A 23,568-nucleotide genomic window follows, 5' to 3' on the forward strand; every position below is an offset into this window, starting at 1 on the left:
TTGGTGCCGAGGATCCACTGCTAGGAATGTTTCCTAAAGAAATAATCAGGAAAATGTGCAAGATGTTGAGTCTTTCAGAGTAATGATCTTCATTTTTAGACGGAATAATAAATGATTTACCAGATGTTCCAGCAGATATTATGAGGCACCTCCTCCACTTAACCTTGATAAAGAATTTAGCTGTGAGTTGTTTTTCTTGTCCAACATTGTGTGATAGTTGTTAGTATTGAATCACAATCTTCACTGTTTACTGAGCCAGTTCACTGTTTAGTTTTCCTTTCTTCTTAATCGCCATGAGAGTATTCATAATATATTAAGTTCATTACACTGACACTTTCTGTCTTTGAGCCCTGCTGTAATTGTTGTGGGGTTTATTTAAGTGGCTTTGAAAAGTCTGTAATGAGATGATCCGTAGTTAATACCAAAAAGGATTTTAGTTGGGTGCTGCTGTTCTCTGTCCCTGACCCCACAGTTATGCAGAAGGTTGCTTGAGTCTCCTTGGCCATTCGTCAGTAGCTTTGGAAGAAAATTGAGGCACAGGAGCTATGCAACCAAGTGCTTGGCATTTACTTTGGTTGATTCACCCTGGTGTCTGAGAACAGGTCGAGAGATTAGCCAATGCCCTACTGTTAACTTAAGTAGAGTTTTAAGTTGTTTTAAACGTATATTACATTGTCTAAGTTCACCTTTCGGTGGCTCAAAACTTTTGTTCTCCAGAAATAGTACAGGTTTTAATAAGTATTTGAACTATAGTTTAACAGCCTTTCTGACCTTTTTCGTTCACAAGTGAAAACTTAGAAATGCTGATGTTATTTGTTAGGAAGTAATGGCATTTCTGAACTCAAATGTTATTTCTTTAACAAGTTAGTGCACACTTGTTAAAGAAATAAACTAGTCCTGGTAAACTGGTAAACTAGTGCTTAACAAGGTGTCATAGCTTCTGTTTATCTCCTAGAGATTTGCTTCCAAGACTTTCGTTTTCTTTTTTCCCTTGAGTTGGCAACCAGGTTAACAGAGAACCAAACATTTGCAAACCTAAGACTTTTCCAGAATGGTTCATCCTAGAACTACATACTCACTTGCTCTTTTCCTTCAAGACAATTTGCATTTTAAAATTCTTTTTTATTTTCCAGAAAACAGAGCTAATTGACCATTTGTTCTAATTTAAGGGTTTCTCCCCTTCAAAAATCTGAAGTCGTTGAGATGGTTAAGAAACAAGTCAAAGTCATAACACTTGCAATTGGTGATGGAGCCAATGATGTCAGCATGATCCAGACGGCACATGTCGGCGTGGGTATAAGCGGGAATGAAGGCCTTCAGGCAGCTAATTCTTCGGATTACTCCATCGCGCAGGTAAAGATCATTTCTGCAGTCACACCCTTCATCTCAGTCAGCTGGCACTAGGAAAAGGGAAATACTAATTTTTTTTTCCACTCTTATTTTTAGTTCAAGTATTTGAAGAATTTATTGATGGTTCACGGTGCCTGGAACTATAACAGAGTCTCCAAGTGCATTTTGTACTGCTTCTACAAGAATATAGTCCTCTATATTATCGAGGTAATCGCCAGTTAAGTTTTAAATCCTTGTCACTTGCATAGATATGTAAAGACATTTTCTTTATGAAGACATGTTCTCATTTTAATTATTCCATTTGCCTACTTTGTATAACTTCTAAACATGTTAAAACAAAAAGTTTGTCAGCCCTGGAGAATAATTCATGTTTAAATTATGGCTAAAAAAGTTACATTGCTTTGGTAAGAAATGTTGAATTAGAATTGCTAATGAAATAATGTTTTCAGTTTTAAAAAGACTACAAACTAAAGAGTTTTTTATGAAGCTCAAAAACATACAAGAGAAAACAATACACTATTTAGGGATATACACATGGAAACTGTATTTTAAAAGACAGTGAAGGGAATGATAGACATAAAACTGAGGATAGCAGTTCTGCTGGGGGTGGTGGTTAAAGAAGCAGAAGCAGGCAGGATGCGTAGGCAGTTTCGCTAATATTGGTCATCCTGTAGTTCTTATTATGTTTCAAACTTAGACACTTATATACAAGTATCCCTTGCTACCCAGATCTGTTTTGGTTTCTGAGTTTGGTTGGTAGCAGGAGTTTAGATAACGAGGAATGAGTCTAAAGGCTATCAGAATATTTAGTTCCTGTGTCTGGACAGCAAGAAATTCCAAATTCCTTTTCATATATCAAATATAACATCATTTTGGGGGGAGTCCTGGGGGACACAAACATTTAGTCTGTAAAATCATTTTTAAATGAAAACTTAACCTGAGTCGGGAATATCACTTCTAAAGGGTAGTAAGTTGTCCTACAAACAGTTTCACAGCACCCACTGGGTGCCAGGCCCCAGGCTTCGTTCATTGTTCTTCCTGTCCTCTGTCCAGGAGCTGGGCAACAGAAATAACAATGCCAGCCACCCATGCAATTCTGGAAGCCACATGAGCAACAAGTAAAAATTAAAGCCTACATTAACTTTTAAATGATATTTTATTTAAGTCAGTGTATTCAGTATTACCATTTCAACGTATAATCACCTTAAAATTTTTTAATGAGATATTTTACATTCTTTTCTTCATACTAAGTCTTCAAATTCGGGTGTTGATCTATCAGTGGCTACCATAGTGGACAGCAAAGCACCAGTGCATGAATAAGTGAACTGAACGGTCCATCGGGAAGTGATAGATAAATCATGTACCTTTCATTCACCTATGGCCATTTTATCCTCAGAAGCTATATTTGTAAAACACACTCTAAATGTTATCAGTTTTTTGCCCCTCTTGCAGCTTCGCAGAGCATGAAGATAAGCTCTCCGTAGCTCGTTAAGAAAGCCCTCCATCTGCCCCTCCTGTGAGAGGACCAACCTTAGCCCTCATAAATATGCCCAGAGCTTCCTTACAGATGTTTGTTTATGCCACTTTGACCTCTAACTTGCTGGCTGTTCCTCCACAGCTGTCAGAAGATATACAGCCTAACACCCCAACCAGTGTGGCTCAGTGATTGAGTGTCAAACAATGAACCTGGAGGTCACCGTTTGATTCCTGATCAGGGCACATGCCCAGGTTGTGGTCTTGATCCCGAGTGGGGAGCGTGCAGGAGGCAGCCAATCAGTGATTCTCTCTCATCATTGATGTTTCTATCTCCCTCTCCTTCTCCCTTCTGCTCTGAAATCAATAATGATATATTTTACTCCCTCTGTCCCATAATAATAGTAGCGGTTGATGAATGTAATTTGTCCCATAATAATAGTAGCAAAAGAAAATAAATATAGAACACAACATTTATTATCAAAAAACTAGATTAAATTAAACAATAAATTAAAAATAGTACTCCTAGTTTTTATTTTGAGTGTTCAGATAGTTTCTGGATTTTTCAATAATTTCGTTACTGCATTTTAAACTTGTACGTAGGATCCTTGGCTGCGAAGCTTTGCTTTCCCTATATGCGTGAGCTTAAAATTATTGGAGCCATCGTTCTTCATTGCTTCCAGCATAACTTGTTGAAGTGACAGAAACATATTATCCAGTATTTCGGGAGAAATATTATCAAAGGCTAATATGGTGCCTCTTCTGCTAAGAGGAATATGTCTAAGTTTTTCAAGTTTTTCTCCATAATCTTTGCATTTACCTCCACAATTTTGTTTTTTCAAAGAATCAACATTAGCATAAGATTATCCTTGACAATTATTTTTGGAAGCACGTTTCCAAATTCTGGATATGGTCATTCTGTTGCACTTAAATTGTTTTGCAGCTAGCGTAATTGCACCTTTCTGCAACTTTTCCTTTTTCTTTTGATGCATCAAGAACTGGACAATCGCAACTCGATCTTTGCTTGAAAACTCTCTTTTTTTCATCTTACTTTTACAATGGGTTGAAATTCAACTGAAATAAAACAATTGATTTTGATCAGCAGATGAAATTAGAAAAATAGCTATAATTCGTAATAATTAGATTAACCTAAAAATTGAAAGATGTGTCAAAACAAATGACAGATGTCATGAAACATTGATTTTGATTGAAGGCTTCGCAATTTTGCACTACAACATAACTTACAGCTGCATTTGCCAATAATTCCCGTTTAAATATTCACTTGCTACTATTATTATGGGACAGAGGGAGCATATATATATATATATATATATATATATATATATATATATATATATATAATATCCCATGCTTTACACCAGAGAAGTAACACTGTGAACAAAACAGAAATCTAGATTTCACACTGACCCTATTGGCAGGTTAGCTGGGAACTGCTGTGTATTTGGTTCAGCTGTTCTTTATGCCTTTGTAAGAATGCTTGTCTCCTTATTAAAATGTTAACTTAACATAGTTCTTATTATAAGTTAGCTGCTAAAACTGAAACTTAGTTTTCAAGTGTGCAGGCAGTTTTGTTTATTGGTCACTAAAAATCTATACTTAGGTTACAACCCATTTGGTAAAATAAGCAAATACTTGGAAACAAACAGGATAATCTGTGAACTTCCTTATTGCTCATTTAGTCTGTGTTTTGAAGCAAAACACACCTCCAAAATCACGTATGAGATCCAAAAACTATATTGTTATTGTATATATAAATTTGTGATTTTTTTCTAAAGTAATTATTTATGATTGCCAGTATCTTCTATAGTTACTAACTTTTCTAATTATATTTTTCTCATTCAGAATAATATCAATTTACATAGTTTACTTACATATATTTTTGAAGATACTAGGAGTTTAAAGCCATTGGTAGCAAGAAATCTGCTTTAAAATTTTTTTATTTTTTTTTTTAGATCACTTGACAATCAGCAGTGAAGTGGGTAAAACTTATGTACTAATAGGGGAAATAAAATATATTAAACTCAAATGGAAAACTAAATCTGCAATTTCTGTTTCATCCAGAGTTACATGAATTGTGTTTGATTAGCCCTAAATTTCACTTGGCTTTTAATTTAAAGCCTCCTCATGAGATATTTAGCACTGACCAAATTCTTTCAATATCGAACAGGAAGTAAGTCCTGACATGGGGTGTTGAACTACACAATACAGTGTATTATAGAATTATATACCTTAAACCTATATAATTTTACTAACCGGTGTAACCCCAATAAATCAATTTTTAAAAAAAGGAAGTAAGTCCTACACTTTACTGGAAATCTCATTTAAGTTATTTTTCTTTGAGCACTTTATGGAAATGTATTTTTAATATAATTCAACTATCTTGGAAACAAATTGACCTTTTCAATCAATTCCCAGATACCAAACTTTTGCCAGCTAAAACAAGTTCTGCAGATGTTAATGGCTCATGTCAATACTGTGAATGAATAGACAGAAAACACATCATTGAATGTCTCTAGTGAGGACAACTGCCAGTCTCGACTCTCTCCTTTCAGTGTTTTGTGCTGATCAGGCGTGGGAGCAGAGGACTCATTGACTGTTTGTAAGCTGCTGTTTAATATGCAAAAATGCTCCGTGGGGAAAAGGTCTGTGCGGCTTCAACTGCCACGCCTCTGCTGGGACGTGGAACTTAGAAAAGAATACCAGGAGAGGCAGGTCTGGAGTTTCTTTGCTAATGAAGGAATAGTCTGGAGCTCTATGGGTTTTATAGATTATCTGCAAAAACTGCTTTTCCCATTGCGGTAGTGCCAGGAATGCCACTAGCCTCTCCATTGCCATAAACTTCAGCCAAACAAATAAATACAGATTTGGCAGGTGGCGGTCTACAGCACTTACTGATGGTGGCCACTTGCAGCAGCCTAGGTGTTCACTGAAATTACTGGCTCTTTTCTAAAGAGATTTTTGTAAAATTTCTTTGAGACATCTGACTCCTTCCTACCAAGATAAGACCTTTTCTTTCAAACCATTGGTTGCATCCAGGTTTTCTGGTAAGATCCCAAAACATTGTAGTGTTTCTAATTTCCAGAAGCTTTGAGTCAAGTCAGTGAGGTGATATTTTCCCTGCATGTTGTGCTGGGATGTGGCTTTCCTGTGAATTTAAATAATTTAGATGCCTCCCCAGAAGAACCGATGTTTTCTTTCTGCACCTGGTTTGGGTTGAGTCAAAGGAGGGACTTTTATGTATCTATAATGTGAGATATATTTCTAATGTATCTTTTAACTACAAATCTCGCTAACTTGAAATGAGCCTTCTGGTAGACTTCTTTCTCTTTGAATGCCCAAATATTTGTGTGAAGGTATATGGGGGACTCTGTTGGAAGGTTATCCTCTTATCTAGTCATTTCTCCTTTTTAAAAAAAGGAATTAGAATACTAACTTTTTTAAATGCAGGGAGAGAATTTCTAAAACCTTCTTTACATCTTTCAGTAGGAAAAATAAAAAGGTAAAAATGTATTCATACCTATCCATTTAAAAATTTCTGTCATAAAGCAGTAAATTCATGCATTTTAAAAATAAACTTTGAATCCAGACATGTTGGTTTATTTGCATATTATTTGGAACTTAAAACTCTTCCTAGATTAAGGGAGGTTCTTAAATTCCAAGCTTATACTAGAACATTTGAATCAGCATCTCATGTTCTGTACAAAGAAACTAAACTAGGAGACTAGACACATTTACAAATGTTTACTCACACACAATAAATTTATTCATATACATTTCTTGTATTATTCAGTGATAATGATTGCAGGTGCATTTATAACCATAACCTTTGAGCTGATTCATATCCATTACACAAATTTGGTATGCCTGTCACTTAGGCTTTCTTTAGACCAAAGAAGATTAGACTGCGTCTTCGTGGACTAGTGAGGCCATAATTGAAAGTTTGGGTTTAATAATTTCTTATATTTCCATCATACCCTCGGCATCCTGAAAGAGCTTGTTTGTATGTAATATCACAGTAGATCACAGTCACCTGCAGAGAGGACATTACCATCATCCAGAGTATCACTAATATGTATTTACATAATCCACATCTCACAGAGGTCAAATATGAAAACACACTAGCAAGCGTTGAAGTCTGTCTTGTCAATTTGTGAATACTTAACACTTGAAAAATAAAAAAAAGGTGAAGTCAGCAGCACCACCCTAAGGAATAAACTTCCGTTCACATGAAGATGCTAATAAGTTTTTTTAAAGTTTGCATGCACAAATGAATGCTCCGGCTCCTTGTTTAGGACAGGTGTTCAATTTTTTTTTCCTGTAAATGCATGTAGCAAAGCAAGCAATACTTTCAGATTTGACTCCAATTTCTATGCTCTTGTTGTTGTTGTTGTTAATGTGTATACAAACCTGACACAATTTGGACTTATTTGTCACACGCTATTACTACTTTGTTTTCTTTTCCATCTCCTGAAGCAAACATTTATTTTTCTACTCCTTCCCACTATAAACAGGAAAAAGATCAGTGTGGGTACAGAAAGTGTTCATTGTGGGGGTCGGCCTGGGTACATATTGATAAATGGTGAATTTGTAGCAGTTCGTGCTTCCATAATGATGTTAAATGAAACGTGAAGTGGAGCAAAGTCCCAGCACCTCCGATTCAAAAATTCGTTTGCTGGGCATGTCAAGCCTGCTTTCCTCAACAGGTTTTTTGTTGCTGTGTTTTGCTTTTGTGTTTGTGTTTATGTCATCTCATTGCTGGGCCAGACGTTTCACTCTTCCAGATCAACATGATTCTAATTACATTTTAAATAATGTAGGAATTATTGATTTACTAATATCACTCTACGTTATTATTTGTCTTACACATGTTGGATAAAATTTTTCTCTATTGCCCCTTAATTTTATAGCCAACAATTAAGGTTTCTATTTTTAAGAGGATTGCAAAATACGGAAGGACATTAGCTCTGTTAATTAAAGATTTATTTTATCAAAGCATAAATTTAAGTTATAAAATATTTTAATATATAAATTTAGATTTCATATTCTGATGGCTGTAATTATCAAAAACTATTTAAAAAGTGTATATAGTTTGACCTACTAATTCCACTTATAAAAATTCATCCTGGAAAAAAAGAAAGAAAAGCAAAGAGGCACAGGAAGTTTTTGGAGATGTGTTCGTCTATTGTGTTGATTGTGGTGATGGTTTCATGGGTGTGCATATATTCAAACTCACCAAATTGAATGCATTAGATGTATGCAGTTTTTTTGTATAGCAATTATATTTCAATAAACTGCCTTTTACAAAAAAAAAGAGTTTATTCTAAAGAAATAGAAACATGTGGGACTTCTGTGTAAGAACATTCAGTTCAGAATTATATATAACTAGAGGCCTGGTACATGAAAATTCATGCACTGGAGGGGGAGTCCCTCAGCCCGGCCTGCCCCCTAAACAGTCCGGGAGCCCTCAGGGGCGGGAAGGCGATGCCCCATCACACCTCTGCTGCTGCCACTGCTGGCAGCACAAGCCTCGGTCAGCCCTGGTTACCTGAGCCTCAGGCAGCCGCCATCCAAGGCTTGCCTGTGCCTGAGCAGCTGGGCAGCCACCATCCGAGGCTTGCCTGCACCTCGGGCTGGTCCTGGGCGGTTGGACAGCCAACATCCGAGGTTTGCCTGCGCCTCAGGCCAGCCCTGGAGGGCTGAGGGGACTGGGGGACTCCAGAGGCAGGCGCCGCCATCTTGTGACTGGGGGCACCGCCATCTTTGAGGGCATGGCAGTCAATTAGAAAATTCCCTCCTTATTAGTTGTGGGCGCCTCCATCTCTGCAACAGCGTGAGGGTCAATTAGCATATTCCCTCTTTATTAGATAGGACTAGAGGCCCGGTGCATGGATTCATGCACTGGTGGGGTTCTTCAGTCTGGCCTTCACTCTCTCACAATCTGGGACCCCTTGGGGGATGTCGGACTGCCGTTTTCAGCCCAATCCTCACATGCCAGGCAGTCTGACATCCCCTGAGGGATGTAGTAGTGCGCAAAGTGGCAGGCACCCGGAGAGGAGCCCGAGCTCAGGCCAGGTGCCTCACCATCCCTCCCTGCTGCGCCTGCTGCATCTGCTGCTCGGTAGAGCTGTTGTGGAGGCAGGAGAGGCTCACGCTGCCACAGCTGCACTTGCCAGCCGTGAGCCTGGCGTCTGGCACCCGTCAGTCAGCTGAGCGGTGCTCCCTCTGTGGAAGCGCACTGACCACCAGGGGCAGCTCCTACGTTAAGTGTCTGCCCCCTGGTGGTCAGTGCGCATCATAGCTACTGGTCGTCTGGTCGTTCAGTCATTTAGGCTTTCATATATACAGATAGATAAATCTGGAAGCATGCTAAATAATAGTTATAGCCACTCTTAGAGGTTATATATCCATTAACATCATTTTAAAGGATATGTAACAACTTAAGAAAATGCATATTACATGAGGAGACGAGGGAGAGGAGCAGGACATGATACTATCTATATGCAGTAGATCTCCTGCAAGGTAAATTTATGAATGTATATAAATGAAATATATGAATGCAATTAACACAGAAGAAAATAAATGGTGATGGTATTATTATAGGAAATTTTTCACCTTCTAAATAAACATGTGCTCTTTTATAATAAAAACAATAATCTTTACATAACTATCAGGAGATATTTTTAAAGGGAAATAAAGTTCTAAAAGTGTAATGGCATAAAATATATTCCTTGAAGTGCCTTTTCGAAAATATTACATTTAATTTTTTTTTAAATCTGTGATTGCCTGTTGATACAAAATTGTGGAGTTTTATTTTTTCAACAAGAGGAACCAACTTTGACTTAAATAACAGATCCCTTGTGAAAACATCCCTTCAAATTATAAAGTAAAGCACAGAAACACCATTTTCAAGAGAGTCATGAAAATATTATGCTATTATGCAGTGGTTGAGTACACAACAGATTCTGCACAATGCACTTATTTCTGTGGGTCCTAATTTGCGGGGTTTTGTTTTCTTCTAGATCTGGTTTGCCTTTGTGAATGGCTTTTCTGGACAGATCCTCTTTGAGAGATGGTGTATAGGTCTTTATAATGTGGTAAGTCTGAAACATTTGGTTTTTCCTGTTTCGTTGAATACTTTGAGATAAAGGTTCACCTGCCTTTGGCTGCTTGGTGTAATGACCCGTTTGTGTACTTCAGATGTTTACAGCAATGCCTCCCTTAACGCTGGGCATATTTGAGAGATCGTGCAGGAAAGAGAATATGTTGAAGTATCCTGAATTATACAAAACGTCTCAGAACGCCCTGGACTTCAACACCAAGGTAGGATATGACGTCCTGCCATACATTTGGGGGGAGGAGGGGGAGGTGCGGAGGTTGCTTTGCTGCTTTAATTACTTGGGGCATCTGGTCTCCCAGAACCAGGGAAACAACTCCAGGGTGTCGACCGTGGCGAGTCAGGCTTACCTGTTCTGATATGGACTGACAAGGTTTTTGTTTGTGTTGTTATAAAATTAAAATGTAACCGTGATTCACTGGGACTTGCCAGGCAGCAGGGAACTGGGTCTGGCAGACAGACAGACGTGAGGGTCCCTTTGGCCCCCTGACTGCCGATCTCTGCAGCCTTGCCCTTCACGGAGATCGGTCACCCAAGACTGAGCGGGATTTCTTTGCATGTGTGAGGTGGTGAGGGGCGGTGGAGCATTCTCTACTCGTTACCTGTTTTATGAACTAACTTTGTCCTCTGCAGAGTATTATATTGTTTGTATCGAGCATTACAAATTATAGTCTCTGGGGGAAAAAACCTCAGTCATAACACTCAGTATTTCCAAGCCATAAAAATTAAAATACAAGATAAAATAGCCAGCATTTTATCTAAAATCATATTCTGGGTTTTCATCCTGCATAACATGGCATGGACTATTGTCATCTCTGGTGCTCCCTGGTATTTATTCACCCCAACCACAAAAAAGGCTCATTTTCTGCAGTTTCCTTCCCTGCAAGTATATGTTCTAAAGTATTTTCTAGGAATTCTAGTTTTGGTTTAGTGTGAGGCAGAATTTTTTTTTTAATTTTCTCACAGTCAAGATGGATGTCATGTTGAAACTATAATAAAAGTAACAAAATTGTTCTCATTTAATAGAGTACATGTCTGTTAGCATGTTACTAATAATGAGATGTAACCTAGATTGGGTGTTTTGAATTCAGGACAGTTAGTGTAGGAAATCTTAAATATTTTTGAAGCTCTCAAGTGACATTTCTTCTGAGTATACCAAGAAAAGAAAATGAAACAGGTGTTTCAGCATCTCTAACCTCACACCATAAATGTGGGTGTTGAGTTTATAGCCAGGATGTTGTTCATCTTTTGAGATAAGGTCTTCATGGATGCACTGTGCACGCACGGCCAGGTGTGCACGTACATACAACTTGATGGCATTATTTTAAGTAACTGAATATGGTTAATTTTTTAAAAAAATGAAAGAGTTCTTGGGCTTAAGACCATTAGTTCTGGAAAGTATTTTTAGTAGTCTCTTGAAACTATTCCAATTTGTGATATGAAATGTCTATGCCTTTATTTTTGAATGTTTTATTTTTGGATTTTTTAAAACTTATTTATGATATCCAGTTTGTCTTCAATTCCACCACCTTGCCGTAACGTTCGTTACCTATGGTGGGTATTTTCAGGTAGGCAGCCACAGTGCTCTGCGTGCTCTTGTTTCCCTGAAAAATTTATCTGAGAGCTCGGCATGTTCAGACATACTGACATACGAACAGTAATTCTCAGCGACCTAGACTCTTGTATCAACCTCAGCCACAGGCCCCCAAACGACCGTGGCTCAGGCACCACAGTGCTCCCTCCAGAGTGAACTTCTCAGCCACACACTGGGCCATGGTTCTGTCGTTTATAAACATAGATTCCACAGGATCACCCAAAGCCACTCCTGGACAGCCACATCCTCTCATGCCCTTTGCACCATCACGTTTTTGTGGCCTGGGATAAGGTGTACCGGGTAGTATAGTTGTTTTTTTTGTTTTGTTTTGTTTAATATATTTTATTGATTTTTTACAGAGAGGAAGAGAGAGGGATAAAGAGTTAGAAACATCGATGAGAGAGAAACATCGATCAGCCGCCTCCTGAACACCCCTTACTGGGGATGTGCACGCAACCCAGGTACATGCCCTTGACCAGAATCGAACCCGGGACCCTTGAGTCCGCAGGCCGACACTCTATCCACTGAGCCAAACCGGTCAGGGCTTGGGTAGTATAGTTTTAATGTGAATGCATCCTTCCTTGCAAACTTGACAATTTTTTTTGGTTGTTTACAAAGTATTTCATTGTCTGCAGAGAGGCCATGCATTTCAAAAAGTCATCAGATCAACCCAAATAGATTATACAAGGGCGGGCAAAAGTAGGTCTCCAGTTGTGAGTACATGAAAAAGTTCATTCTTGTAATATTATTTTTTTATTTCTCTTATTCCCTATGAACAACTGTAAACCTACTTTTGCCATCCCTGAACTTCTGTATCCATTTGAGAATTTGTACACACATGAACTGCCCACCATTTTTTATAGGGAGGGTTGATGGGTTTTTCTAATGATTTCAGTGAAGATTCTTTGATTAAATCCCATAGACGTGTTTTAAAATTCAGGGGCAAATGGCCACAAAATGCATACTTGTGTACACAGCGGTTGCCGTGGGCCCCCAGCGTAGCAGCATTGTTGCCCTGAATGACGATGATTACGTTTGTTATGGTAAAAAGGGTCGGAGGTTCTGAGGTCAGGACCGGGGTTAAAGGATTAGCATGTGACAATAAGTAGCGGTCAGGAAAATGGAAAAGTAGAACTAATTTTTCTTGCACCCACCTGTGCTTTCTGTCAAATGAAAACGTGTGGTGATGACATAGTGAGGAGAGGAGACAAAGGTTAATGAGGAACACAAGTTCAAATGTGTAATGTATTGGAGCGTAAATTGGATCATACAATCCAGTGTGGCTGCGTGAACTAACAAAGGAGATTGAAATCACAGTGGAAAATTTTGGGAGGCAGGCAACTTAATTTCTGTTGTTTGAACAGCTTAAAACTATTAATACACGACAATTTATTTAGCACAAGTCTGGCGTGCAAGAATCACTTTTTAAAGGACAAACTGCGATTGTTCAAAGGGCCATAAGAATGCTAAACAGTTTTTCTAGAATTTAATCTTTCCTAGCCATGTTACAAAGAGCATACCAGTGATACTGGCCCTCTTGTTCTTCTTAAAATACAATTGATGTACAAACTAATAAACTGTTAAATGATATTGTAACTGTAGAAAGTTTGATGTTGACAGGTATTAAAAATTGTGACAAGCTTTTTATAAATTCAGTTATATTGACAATGCTTTACTCTAAGGAATTGCACAATTTAAATGTAATACCTGCTAGTTTTAGTATATAATATGTGTGTATATGTATAAAATACCTATATATGGAGAGAGACCGAGAGAGAATATGAATGCATTATATCCCTACCATTGAAAAGTTTACATTTTTATTGCACATGGGAAAGAGAAAGTAAGGATTTGACCAAATTACGATCTTTTCAAAACTCTCTTCTTCTGCAATTATGAATATGGTCCTCCTTAAAAGAACTTCAGGCTCTGCATTATTTTAAATTTTCTTTTTCAGGCAGAAATTTAAACGTTTAATGCTTGGTTTTAAAAGGTACAAAAATTTTCAGTGAAGCTGCAAAAACATTTTGAGAAACATAACAATAAATAAATGACCCATGAAGGTCTAAGAGGCAGAAAGTGTCTGTCAGTTCTATTAATTCACAGTGGTGGTCCGACAGAGACACGTTTTGTGAATCTAGCCCACAGATAAAAAGAGAGGTCAGAGTTCACAGAGCTAGTTTATCGCAAATGGTTCTCATGGATTTTTGTTTTCCCCCAGGTTTTCTGGGTTCATTGTTTAAATGGCCTCTTCCACTCCGTTATTCTGTTTTGGTTTCCACTAAAAGCCCTTCAGTATGGTAAGTAGAAAGGATACGAATGCTAATAAATGACTTTTTACTTTTTTTTAGAAAACTAGCTCATTGTCAGTATATGTTAAAACTCATAGCAGTTTCATTATATGGTCTTCCTTAACCTAAAATACATGCATCCAAAAGTCGTACACACTTTTAAGAGTTTTATTATTCCTTTGGGAGAAAGTGATTTAATATATGCAAAGCCTTTCTTCTCTACTTCTCATGTTTTCCCAACTTGCAGAGAATTAAATTTTAGGGCTCTTTTTGTCCTCTGTTGATGCATTGTTTGAAGACAATGGTGCTAATATTTTATGTAGTCTGTTTATTATACCTACGAGGCTTGTATCAAGCTCTTTATGCTGTGCCTAATCAGACATGCTAGTATTTCCAAGGAGACTTGAGCCGGTCTTGAATGAGAGTTTTAATCTGTTTTTACGTTCAGCGTGGAGTGTAAGCTTTTTCTCTGCTTGTGTTGAGGAAGTGAAGTGACTCTGTCAGCTTTGAGAAATGGGATCATGGTGAATTTCCTATACGCATAAAAATGATGAAGTGGCCACTGTAGGAAAGAGATCTCGGTGTTGCTTAAGCTGGAGCTGCCTTGGGATCCTGAGGAAGACAGCCGGCCATCCGGTGCCTGTGCCCCCAAACTAGCCATTAAAACTCCACCCAGGGGTCTGTCAGTCCCTTGGAGGTACAGGCCATGCCTCGCTGACTGCGAGTTAATGACTGCCCACGGAAGAGGGCTGGCCATGCGTCTTTGCTCACCCACAGTCTGTTCTCCCCCAGCAGCCAGAGCGGTCCTTGCAATATGTACATCAGACCCGGCGCCCCTGTCTCAAAACCCACAGACTTCTGTCACACTCAGGACAGAATCCACAGCCCCGACCTTCATCTGATTTCCTCCCCCACTTCCCTTCTCCCCATGTCTCCATGCATGTCCTTTCTTCACCCAGATGTTCCTGCCGGCTCTCTCCCTCACTCCTCAGGTTCATGCTCAGAGAGGCCCTCTCAGATCACCTTCATCTGAAAGCCACCCCTGTCCCCACTGCCCCTGTCACTATCCCATTGTCGTCTTGTTTCTTCTTCATGGTACTTGTCTATGGAGGTGTGACATTTTTGCTTATTCTTTATTGTCTTTCTCCTCTGCTGGAATCAAAGCTCCAGAAGATGAGGGAATTGTTCTCTTAGTTCACTGTTGTATGGGCAGTACGTAGAACAGAGCCTGGCTCATTGTAGGCACCCAGTGCATTGTCAGCGTGTTAACAAGGGCCTGCAGCATGAATGGGGTGGGTGAGTGTTATGAGAAGGCAGTGGTTTCATGCTCTAGTCAGAGATTTTGATCTCATGTCTTTATGAATTTCTTTGCCAGTGCAGCAGTAAATACTTCTCATTTTCTAGGCCACGGAAATGAGTGTGGTGAGAAATCTAATTAAAGTAGATTTAGACTAGGGAAGCACGCTGGGATTTTTTTTTTTTTTAGATATAATTCACGTACCATAAAATTCACCTTTTTAAATTACACAATTCAGTGGTTTTTAGTATAGTCACCAAATAATGCAAATGTCACCACTGTCTAATGCCAGAACATTCCATCACTCCATAACGGAGATCCATCCCATTAGCAGTCACTTCCCATTCCTCTCCACCTTCCCCACAGCCCCCAGTGTCCACAGATTTTCATCTCTGTGGATTTTGTCTCTGTGGAATCATGTCATATGTGACCTTGGTTTATCCTTGTTGCAGCATGACTCAGTATTTCATTCCTCTTTTTGACCAAAAACTATTCCATTGTCTGTCTAGACCACATTCTGTTATCCATTTATCAATTGATGGATATTTGAATTCCTTCCACTTTTTGGAGCCATTGGATATTGAAATCCAGCGTACAATTCAGGATTCCTTGACCTTAGACAAGTTCTCCAGTCAAAGTTTACTTTTTCAAATAAACTTACTTATTCCCTTACTTCAGCAGTTCTCAAAGTGTGGTCTACAGACATCTGGGAATACCTATGACTTTTTAGTGGTCCATTAGGTCCAGGAGGTCAAAATTTCAGTTTCAAATATTTTATAATATTATCAAGACATTATTTATCTTTTTCACTGCTGATACAAAAGCAGTGGTGGGTAAAACTGCTGGTACCTTGGCACAATAGAGATGTCACTGTACTACCAGTCATTACATTCCTCATTGTCATGCACCCGCATTGAAAAAGCTGTCAAGCCCTGGCTAGTGTTGCTCAGTTGGTTGAGTATCCTCCCCTGCACCAAAAGGTCACCGGTTCTATACCTGGTCAGGTCACGTGCCCGGGCTGCAGGTTTGATCCCTCTCTCCCTCTCTCTTCCTCTCTCTCTAAAAATCAATAAAAATATTCATAGTAACCCAAAAAGCCGGTTTAATTTTAAGAATACCCTTGAAGGCTTCCTAAACCCTCATCTATATTGTTATCAAAGTTCTCTCTTAAGGGTTCAGAGGCCTCCTCCTATCTCAGTGCTCACAGCATTAAGCTTTGCTTGAACAATTAGTTTGATTTTTTTTTTTAAATCTCATGGACCCTGAGAATTGGTTAGCAAGTCAGGTTTCCTTCATATTGGCTCATGGAAATTCGTTTTCAATTTGTGCCCCATATTCATAGCAACTTTGTGAGACTCCGTCAGCACACTTTTTAGCCTTATTTCTAGCTCCATTGTGCGGCCCTTGGTTACCATTCTTTTGCTCGCCACTTCTGAGTTGATTTATCTTTGAATGGATTCTGAAAGGACCTTGTTTATTTTCTTTTCTAACAAGCTCCTCTTCTTTTCATGTAGGTACTGTGTTTGGAAATGGGAAAACCTCCGACTATCTGCTGTTGGGCAACTTTGTTTACACGGTGAGTGCAGGACATCTGCCTGGTTTGCATGTAAAAGGGAATCCTTTCCTATGTGCTCATTTTATTTTCAAATTTAAATGCCTGCATTTCTGGATTTAAGGGTTCGTTGCACTTCCCTTTAAGAATGAAATGAGGTGTTTTGATTAGTAAAAGATGGTTCCACGTTAGGTTATTAAAATGTCATTTAGGTTCACTGACTTTATAGTACTTTGGTTGCTATTGTTTTCAATATTCCCTCTTTACTCTGATTCCTCCCCCCATTTGCTCTTGTTCTCTTCCTTATCCCTTTTTCCTCAGTTTTATTTTACTGTCCTTGTTAATATTTTTGCTTTTACTATTCTTGGGTGTTTAAGCAGTGATTATTCTATAGTCTCATGATAACTATGATGGGAGAGAAATCTCCACTCTTCGGGGACATTTCACCAATATCACACTTCCATCACTGTAGACTTCCCTTGACTACTGACAATGTATAAAATTGTATTAATTATGAATATACAATCATTGATCAAGTACAGTGCTAAGCACAGTTTTTAGTGTTTTATACTCAAACCCCAATAAGGTAGGTAAGTTTTATCAGTCCCAGTTCACAGATGAAGGAGTTGAGACACAGAGATATCAATGAACTTGCCTTGTTTTTAACTGAAACAGCTAATAAATGATGGAGTCTTGAGCACACATGGTCTGACTCCAGGCCAAGTCCATGTAACCATTGTGTGATCCCATGGAAAACACAAGGCGGTTCATTAAACCTCGTTCCCTTACTTCAGAATTAGTAGCATAGTCACCGACGATGAGGGGTGGTATTTACAGCATATAACAAGCTCTTATATCCTGCTCTGCAGAGTTTTACTGTAAGTTAGGTTACAAAGTAAGTGTTTAGATTTCTAAATATCCATTTATATTACTTTTAGAATGATCTTTAAAATTCAGAAAGTAGGGGGCCCTATGCATTAAAAATGATATAAAGTAAAATTAAAGCAGGCTTTAAAACCCAAGTAACTGCAGACATAGCCTCCATCACTATTCATGAAGTGAACAAGAAGCAGGCAGACACATGCTCAGGGGCCTTGTGGATGGACTGCAAGGCTGTGGAGGAGGCAGGGGTGCAATGCTGATGGACAGTTCTGGTGGTAATGTTCAGCCAACAGCCAATTCACTTGATTCTTGTTAGACATACAAGGCCTGGGAATAATGTAGTTCCATCATCTAATTCAGAAAAACCTGTTCTTTATATATCTCACTTTCAATCATTCTATGAACTATCATATTTATTTTAAAAAAAATTTTTCCCTTGCATTTTAGTTTGTGGTGATAACTGTGTGTTTAAAAGCTGGATTGGAGACATCATATTGGACATGGGTAAGAGTATCTCTGATCTCAACCTAGAAATGTCACGTTTACTTATGTGTTATTGCCACTTTTTTTGTAGTTTTTCATTCTGACTTTATGTATCCTTAGCCCTAGTTCCTTCTACAGGTTATTAATTGTGGGGTGTCAGGAATGGAGGAGGGAGAACCAGGGATTCTTGTTTGGAAATATTGAGTAAAACAAGTTTATTTACCACTAGACTTCTCAGAGCCTTCAATGTATAATTGTATATTGTGAATATCCCAGGAATAGGGGAGGCTTTTAAACTTACAGACAAGGAATTGTTTCTTAGTAGAGTGTGTCACAAGACTGGCATTTGGCAGAAAACCTAGTGCAAAATGATTCTGAAGGCTAATAATATTAGCAAAAGATTTGTCCTCAGACACTTGTAAATATCCAGTATGGATAAAACAAGTTCCATTTTAGGTACCTTAGTTTTGAAGTATAGTCACATCCAGGTAGACAGATTTAGTAAAAAAAGAAAAAAAAATTAAGTTTGATGCTCAGGGGAAAGATTGGCATAAGAAATTTGGATTTGATTGTCATGGACCAAAAAAAAATAGTATTCACACAAATGTCTAACATCTTTCAGTGAGAGCATGCAGAGAGAAAAATCAAGAAAGCTTAAAAATGGTAGGGGATTTTAAAAAAATAAGAGTGCCCTGGCCGGTGTGGCTCAGTTGGTTGGGCATTGTCCCGTGCACCAAAACGTTGCCAGTTCGATTCCCAGTCAGGGCACGTGACCGGGTTTTGGACTCAATCCCTGGTAGGGGGCGTGCAAGAGGCAGCCTGTCCATGTCTCTCTCTCTCTCTCTCTCTCCCTCTCTCCCCCCCCTTACTTCCTTTCTCTCTAAAAATAAAAAAATAAAAAAGACTAAGAGGAGAGACCCACAAAGGAGGTAGAGAAAGAACCGTTCCAAATGGCGGGACCACAGATATCATAATTGTTGTGAGAAAAGAGTAGCAATTAACAGAAGATCCAGTTAAAACACACACACACACACACACAGACACAGACACACACACACACACACACACACTTATTTAGAAATGCCCAGAGATAATATTTTATGGGTGTAATAAAAAGTTAATGAGGGAATTTGTGAAGGCGTTGTTAGTGTTTGTGTACTCCCTCTACCTAACAGTCTTTTGACTCCGATCCCCTTCCTCCGCAGTTCAGCCACGTAGCGATCTGGGGCAGCATTGCGCTCTGGGTGGTGTTCTTCGGAATCTACTCATCTCTGTGGCCCGCTGTCCCGATGGCCCCTGACATGTCAGGAGAGGTAATGTGTCCCCATAACTCATGATTCAACAAACCTTAAAAAAGATTTCTATTCATGAAGGAACCTGAGTCGTTTGGCCTGGATTTATATTAAAATGGAGCATTTGACCATTTAAAAGCTATTTTTAAATTCCACAGTTGTAATAAATCCTGAGAGAATATTTTAAATGCGGACCTTTTACTTAAATCTGACTGATCCTTTCATAAACATAGTGGGGACAATAAAGTACGGCTGTCAGGAGCGTGAATCACGTTAAGAATATCCACATAGAAAATTCCATTTTAAAATTAGAACATAAATCCACAAATACATTTTGGATGAGAGATTTGGGGAAATGGTGGGCTTATGTCTTTGGGACAGTCTATCATTTCTTCTGTTATCTCTTATTCTAAAGAAAAGTCCACCGTCACTAGATTAAATGCACTTTGAAAGTTGTCCTAATAACAGTTTGGTTTTCATTTCGAAAGAGTTAGGGCATCTGACATTTCAGCCTTATCAGAGTCCATTTTCAATTCTGTCTTTCAGTTTCTTGTTACCCTGGTAGGAGTTGAGTTATTAGGTGTTCATGGGGGAATGTCACAGGATCCCCTTTCCTCCAGAAGAGATTCCAGCAGTAGGAGGGTTTATGATTTCAATTGCAGGAAATTTGACATAAAATGTATAAAAGAAAATGTGGAAAACATTTCAGGATTTCCTGTGACCTCACAGTAACTTGCAAATCAGGGTAATGTGAGCTCCGTTCCAGTACATCGTTTCCCCACAGTCCTGGGAAACCGGTCCAGTGGTTTCCTTATACGCCTTGCCCCCAAGAAGTGCCTGAGTACCTTTCACTTTTGACAGTCTGGTTTGTAGATCATTTTCATGAAATTTTATCTGACAGCATCCTGTTTTTTTATAAATTAGCAGAATGCAAGCACATTAAAAAAAATTTTTTCATGTTTAAATTTATTAGAGAGCCCTTATATACTACTAGAGGCCTGGTGCACGGATTTGTGTACCAGTGGGGTCCCTTGGCCTGGCCTGCGGGGATCAGGCCGAAACCGATCTTTGGGTCCAGGGTGCGGGTGAAGCAGATTTAGGGCCAACAGTGCCCCAGCAGCAACCTAGCCCACAGCGAATCAGTCTCCCTCTTCTACTGGTCAGAGCATCTGCCCCCTGGTGGTCATTGCACGTCATAGCTACCAGAAGAACGGTCGGACGGTCGCTTAGGCATATATATGTGTGCGTGTGTGTGTGTGTGTGTGTGTGTGTGTGTGTATACACACATAGATAGATAGATAGACAGACTAGAGGCCCTATATGCACGAAACTTGTGCAAGGGACTTTGTTCCTTGCAGCCCCAGCTGCCTCAGCCAGCCCTCACAGCCCCTCACAGCCCTGCCTTCATCCGGAAGGTCGTCTGGACAGTCGTTCTGCTATTCGGTCTAATTAGCATATTAGTTCTTTATTATATAGGATTACACAAAGCCAGACATATGAAAGAGCACATACTTCCAGCAAAAGTGAAGGCTTCTTTTGAAATATGTACTATGACCTCTAGAAAATTTACAGCGTGTATTTTAAGAACAGAGAAAAGGCTGTGAATGCATCTCCCTCTTACCTTGGTTGCTGAGTCCATTTGTCCTGAAGAGATAAAATCAAAGACTGTATCTGTCTGGTGATGCCACTTGAAAAACCCAATTCTATTCTTTGTTTTTATTTGATGTGCTCTATTTTTTCCCCAAGGTCAATTCTAACTTAATATCTTTTTCATTAGCCCTCATTTTGTCTCATTTCTTAATATTTTATCTTCAAAATGAATGACAAAAGATGTTGCGATCCAGATAGTGTAAGCAACTGTAGCCAACAGCTTCAATGACAAGAATGGGGTTTTTGACCACCTACTTCTATGACAAGTGTGATGTTTGATTGGCTTTTTGCCAACCAAATATAATTCTACCCATGCCTATAGAATTCCCAGTATTAACCAAACACAAAACCTCTTATTATCTCTTGAGGTTTGTGGTGATGCTGTGTTTAATTTGGAGTGAAATGAATGTCAGTACTCCATCACGTTCCTGTTCACTTCACATACAGTGGGACGTGCTAACGGGGGTTCTTGTTCTTGTTGTTTTATTATACTGATACTTTGAATATAATATTTAAATAGCTTTTGCTCCATTGAAACTTCAAAAATGGATTAACTCAGCATTGGGCTTGACTAGCTTGTCCAAAATGTAAGTCTGTCTAATTTATTGAAAGAAAAGAATAATACTTGAAATTTATGTAGTACTTTAGGGCTTGAAAAGCATTTTGATATATATGTGTGTATATGAATGAGCCTCACAGCAGCTCCAGAAAAAGAAGATGACAAGAATGCCACTCAGATTCTCAAGGATAGATATTCTGTATTTACCATTTCCTGGGCACTAGGTTAATGCATCTCAAAAATGTTTACAGCAATATCAATTTTTTAAAATACGTTTTTATTGATTTTTAGAGAGAGAGGAAGGGAGGGGGATAGAGTGATAGAGACATCGATGAAAAAGAAACACTCCCTATTGGGGATCGAGCCCACAACCTGAGCATGTCCCCTGACTGAGAATCAAACTAGTGACCTCTTGGTTCATGGGTTGAAGCTCAACCACTGAGCCACACCGGCCAGGCACAATAATCAATTTTTGAACATATTTATTATATATAGAATCATTTGTTCTATTACAATCCAGTTAGTTCAGTAAAGAAGTTGCTACCCTTAGGTTTATATTTTTCTAATTTTAAATCTATATTTTAACCTATTTTTCTAATCTTAAAACTATATTTTAATCTAAAGTATAGTCACATATGCATATAGATGCATATATATGTGTGTATGTGAAAAATTTATTTATATTCCAATATTTATATACATGTTGTATATATATATATATATATATATAATATATATATATACATATATACTAGTATGTATAATTGGACAACCACTCTTGAATAAAATTTAATGATTCATCTGTTAACTTTCATAGCAAAATACTATTATAATATACTAGTGGCCTGGTGCACAAAATTCATGCACATTAAAAGGGAATTAATTAGAGGAAATATTTTAATATTGCTATTTGCCCTTTCTCTATAATAGAAGTATCAGAGATGAAGGAAAATTAGTAAAATGTATATAAAAATCTTCCTCCTGTCAGAGTCTGGGGCACGCCACGGGACCCAGAGTCAAGACCCCACCCAACTGCGCACACCTCGAAATTGTGCGAGACCCAGACCCAACTGGCCCCACCCCCGTCAAGCCACGCCAGGCGGCGGGGCGCGGCCTCAGGTCCCCTGGCCGCGGCGCGAGGGCACAAAGACCATTTGCATATTAGCTCTTTATTATATAGGATTATGTGTTACATATATAATTATATATTGCATATACATTATACATTACATAAATCATATTACTATTATAATATTACATATATTACAATACAATAATATAGTTATATATAATATATACTAGACGTAGTAATATAAGTATTATTATCAGTAATACCAGGGTAAGTATAAATGTTAGCATTCGCCGTAGAGCCTTGTGGCTTTTACCCATGGTCAGATCAAGGGCCATGGAAGGGTTTGAGGGAGAGGTGTCATGATCTGACTTATGTTTTCATAGCAGGACTATGACTGCTGTGTTTTGAGCCACTTAGGAGGTTATTGCAGTAACCCAGGTGAGAGGCAGTGGTGGCAGTGGTGGCAGTGGTCAGATTCTGAACCTACTTTGAAGGTAGGAGAGCCAATAGGACTTGTTGCAGACTGGCTATGGGGAGTGAGAGAAGTCAAGGCAGACTCCACCGTGTTAGCCAGGAACACCATTAGCATTTGCTTGTCCTCAGCTCACTGGATCCCCACAGCAAACTTGTTATTATAACCATTTCACAGATGAGAAAACGTAAACAGAGAAGTTAAGTGCCTCACTGACATCCCACTAATACTAAGTGACAGATGAGATTTTGACTTAGCTGCCTGGTCCCGGAGCCCGCAGCCTGACGCACTGTGCCATGCTGCTCTCCGCTCATAGTCATTCCGAGGCATCCATGGTGTGTAACCTGCAAATTAGAAGTGAAGGGCCCATCACTCCCTGCCGGGATTTCAGGGATTTGCACAGAAGAGGAAGTGTCTGTTTTCTGTTTTCTGAGGGCACTGCTCTCTCTACAGCCCGCGGGCCACG

General features: G+C 38.9%; 1 protein-coding gene across 1 annotated transcript in view; it reads left to right on the top strand.

The window, feature by feature from the left end:
• ATP8A1 (ATPase phospholipid transporting 8A1) overlaps window positions 1–23,568 on the top strand; it is a 207,296-nt gene that overhangs the window by 155,582 nt on the left and 28,146 nt on the right. The window contains 8 exon segments of the mRNA XM_023753617.1: window positions 1,170–1,353; window positions 1,447–1,557; window positions 9,864–9,938; window positions 10,042–10,164; window positions 13,774–13,852; window positions 16,655–16,716; window positions 18,022–18,078; window positions 19,263–19,370. Of these exon segments, the coding sequence (XP_023609385.1) occupies window positions 1,170–1,353; window positions 1,447–1,557; window positions 9,864–9,938; window positions 10,042–10,164; window positions 13,774–13,852; window positions 16,655–16,716; window positions 18,022–18,078; window positions 19,263–19,370 (799 nt within the window).

This window comes from Myotis lucifugus, unplaced genomic scaffold (assembly GCF_000147115.1).
Source record: "Myotis lucifugus unplaced genomic scaffold, Myoluc2.0 scaffold_48, whole genome shotgun sequence".
In the NCBI taxonomy this organism is placed as follows: domain Eukaryota; kingdom Metazoa; phylum Chordata; class Mammalia; order Chiroptera; family Vespertilionidae; genus Myotis; species Myotis lucifugus.